The 3,629-nt window shown below is 46.0% G+C and overlaps 1 protein-coding gene across 1 annotated transcript; it reads left to right on the top strand.

Annotated features, from left to right (window-relative positions):
* Nucleotides 1-2,476: 2,476 nt before the first annotated feature.
* Nucleotides 2,477-3,579, top strand: LOC109131654 (uncharacterized mitochondrial protein AtMg00810-like; the record flags this gene model as incomplete). Its single annotated transcript, XM_019242821.1, has 2 exons — nucleotides 2,477-2,668; nucleotides 2,842-3,579. Coding segments are annotated over exons 1-2 (930 nt in total), but the record flags the coding sequence as incomplete, so codon positions are not given.
* Between the last annotated feature and the right edge of the window lie 50 nt (nucleotides 3,580-3,629).

Below are 3,629 nucleotides of genomic sequence, written 5' to 3'. Positions count from 1 at the left end.
ACATTTGTTCTCAAATCCAAAAGGAACAAGGATCACTCGACTTGTTTTGCGGTAAGGGGGAGCTTGCTACAGCCAACAAAGGAGTATACAAGCAAGAGGATAGGAAGGTGTGGATATGCGACCATTGCAAGAAGCGAGGTCATACTAAAGACAAATGTTGGATACTCCATCCCCATCTTAAACCGGCCAAGTTCAAGGCTAACCTCTCAAAGGAAGCGACTAGTGACAAGGGAGCCGGTTCATCGAAGCAAGGAGATGAGGCAGCCATGACCGCAGCCTATGGGGAGATGGTGAGGAAATCGGACCTTGAGGCACTCATTCGCTCCATTGCCTCACTCAAGGAGTCTGGTATCTCTTTCTTTACCTCTAAGCCGAATAACTCACTTGTTATTGACTCTGGTGCTTCTCACCACATGATTAGTAACCCTAGTCTAATTAACAACATAGAACCGGCTTTAGGGAATGTTATTATTGCTAATGGAGAACAAATACCTGTGAAAGGAATAGGGGACTTGAAACTATTTGATAAGACCTCAAAAGCTTTCTTTATGCCTACCTTCACCTCTAATCTTCTATCGGTTAAGAGGGCCACTAATGATTTAAAGTGTTATGCAATCTTTGGTCCTAATAGTGTTCATTTTCAGGATATTGAGACTGGGAAAGTTCTTGGAGAAGGACAAGGGAGTGGAGATCTCTATGTCTTAGAGAAAACCTCACCAAACTTATCTACCTCTATTAAGTCTTGTTTTGTTGTTAATTCGGATAGTGTGTGGCATGCTAGATTAGGCCATCCTCATTCTCGTGCTCTTGCCTTAATGTTACCAAATGTTTCTTTTGATAACTCAAGTTGTGAGTCTTGTATTCTTGGTAAACATTGCAAGTCTATTTTCCCTAAATCTACCACCATTTATGAACATTGCTTTGATTTAGTACATTCAGATGTATGGACTTCACCATGTCTTTCTAGAGATAATAACAAGTACTTTGTGACTTTCATTGATGAAAAATCTAAGTATACATGGATTACCTTGTTACCATCAAAAGATAGGGTGTTTGATGCCTTCATGAATTTCCAAAATTATGTTACTAATCATTTCAATGCTAAAATCAAGGTACTTAGATCAGACAATGGTGGAGAATATACAAGTTACAAGTTCAAAGAACACCTAGCCAAGCATGGCATTCTACAACAAACTAGCTGCCCATATACGCCCCAACAAAATGGGGTGGCCGAGAGGAAGAATCGCCATCTTATGGAGGTGGCAAGATCAATGATGTTCCACTCCAATGTCACTAAAAGGTTTTGGGGTGATGCTGTGATGACCGCTTGTTACTTAATCAATCGGACCCCAACCAAAGTTCTTCACGACATGTCTCCATTTGAGGTACTCAACAAATTTAAACCTTCATTGGACCACTTACGTGTATTTGGCTGTGTATGTTTTGTGTTAGTTCCTGGAGAGCAAAGGAGTAAACTCGACGCTAAGAGCACACGGTGCATGTTCATCGGTTACTCTACAACTCAAAAGGGGTACAAGTGCTATGATCCGACGACTAGTCGCCTATATGTTTCTAGGGATGTACGGTTCATAGAGAATGCTGGCTACTTCGACAAAAAGGACTGGCACAGCCTTAAAGACCTCTCTCATTCACCTAGTGATCGAGCCTCGAGCTTGAAGTTCCTTCTAGACCACTTAGGCAACCCGGCCCCTACACCGGACCGTACACGACCTGAGTCAGAATCAACGATGGACGCCAGCCGGTCTGGGGTGGGCCGGCCACAACTGATGACCAAGGATCTCCAGAGCCCGAAAACGCTCCTCCTGAACCTGGCCCACCGACGGTGCCACCTACAACATCGACCGTACCTGGCACTCATGACGCCACTACAGCGCCACCTACAATGTCTACCGAGGTTCATCTTGACGAGACCGGGGACAGTGATGCAGTGCCTATGTTAAGTGATGAAGTCAGACCTCCTCAACCTATTATACGTAGAAGTGCACGGGCTAAATCTCACCCCTCTACCTAGAAAGACAAGAGGGTCTACTACAACAACCAAGCCGTCGCTCATCCTATCCAGGCCACTTGTTTGCTTGTGCTGTTACCACCGGATCACCAAGCCTTCATCAGTCACCTTGACACCAATTGGGTCCCTCAAACCTATGATGAGGCCAAGGACCACAAAGTCTGGGTAGATGTGGTCAAAGACGAAACCGACGCTATGATCCGCAACCATACATGGGATGAAGCCGACCTTCCTAACGGGAAAAAGGCGGTCAGTTCAAAATGGGTATTTACCATCAAGTATCTGAGTACGGGCGAGATTGAACGGCACAAAGCACGCTTAGTTGCTCGTGGATTCACTCAGACATACGGCACCGATTACACGGACACATTCGCCCCGGTGGCCAAACTCCATACAGTCCAGGTCGTGCTCTCCTTGGCGGTTAATCTATCATGGGATTTGTGGTAAATGGACGTCAAGAACGCCTTTCTTCAAGGTGAGCTTGAAGAAGAAGTCTACATGACTCCCCCACCGGGTCTTGAGGACATCGTCACTCCAGGCCGCGTCTTACGTCTCCACAAAGCCATCTATGGCCTCAAGCAGCTCCACGGGCTTGGTACCACAAACTCACCTCTGTTCTCAAAGCTAGTGGCTTCAAGCGTTCGGAGGCTGATCACACCCTCTTCACACTTACCACTGTGCGGGGCATTGTAGTGGTCCTTATCTATGTTGATGATATCATTCTGACCGGTGACGACAAGGATGGTATTCATGACATCAAACGCTCTCTTCAATCTAGTTTTGATATTAAAGACCTTGGTGCACTAAAATAGTTCTTAGGCATTGAAATTTGCCGCTCTCCGGAGGGGCTCTTTCTTTCACAAAGGAAGTATACCCTTGATCTCTTGGCTGAAACAGGAAAGCTCGGTGCCAAACCTGCGCGCACTCAACTTGATGAGGACTACCAGCTCAAGCGAAAGGGGGAGAGTCTTAGGGCCAGAGAGGGCAAACCGCGTGAACCCATGGATGAGCCATATGAAGATGTCACTCGATATCGACGCCTTGTAGGTAAGCTGATATACCTCACTATCACACGACCTGACATATGTTATGCTGTGAATCAGGTGAGCCAACATATGAAGGCCCCAACCAAGTACCAATGGAGCATGGTGGAAAGGATCCTAAGCTATCTTAAGGGTAGCCCGGGCCAAGGCATATGGATGGGCAAGAATGAAAACACTGAGATTGTGGGCTATTGTGATGCTGACTATGCTGGAGATACCTTGGATAGGAGGTCAACCACGGGGTACTGCACATTCGTAGGAGGGAACCTAGTTACATGGAAATCAAAGAAGCAAAAAGTTGTCTCTTGTTCGAGTGCCGAAGCCGAGTATCGAGCAATGAGGAAGCTAACCAATGAGCTGATTTGGTTGAAGGGACTTCTTAAGGATCTTGGCATTGAATCAGAGAAACCAATCACCATGCACTGTGACAATGAAGCTGCAATCCATATAGCTACCAACTCAGTCTTTCATGAGAGAACCAAACACATTGAAACCGATTGCCACAAGGTTCGAGAAAAGATAGAAGAAGGGGTAACGTTACCGTGCCACACTCCAAG

Source organism: Camelina sativa, unplaced genomic scaffold (assembly GCF_000633955.1).
Source record: "Camelina sativa cultivar DH55 unplaced genomic scaffold, Cs unpScaffold01303, whole genome shotgun sequence".
In the NCBI taxonomy this organism is placed as follows: domain Eukaryota; kingdom Viridiplantae; phylum Streptophyta; class Magnoliopsida; order Brassicales; family Brassicaceae; genus Camelina; species Camelina sativa.
This window is presented reverse-complemented; position numbering and strand designations above follow the sequence as displayed.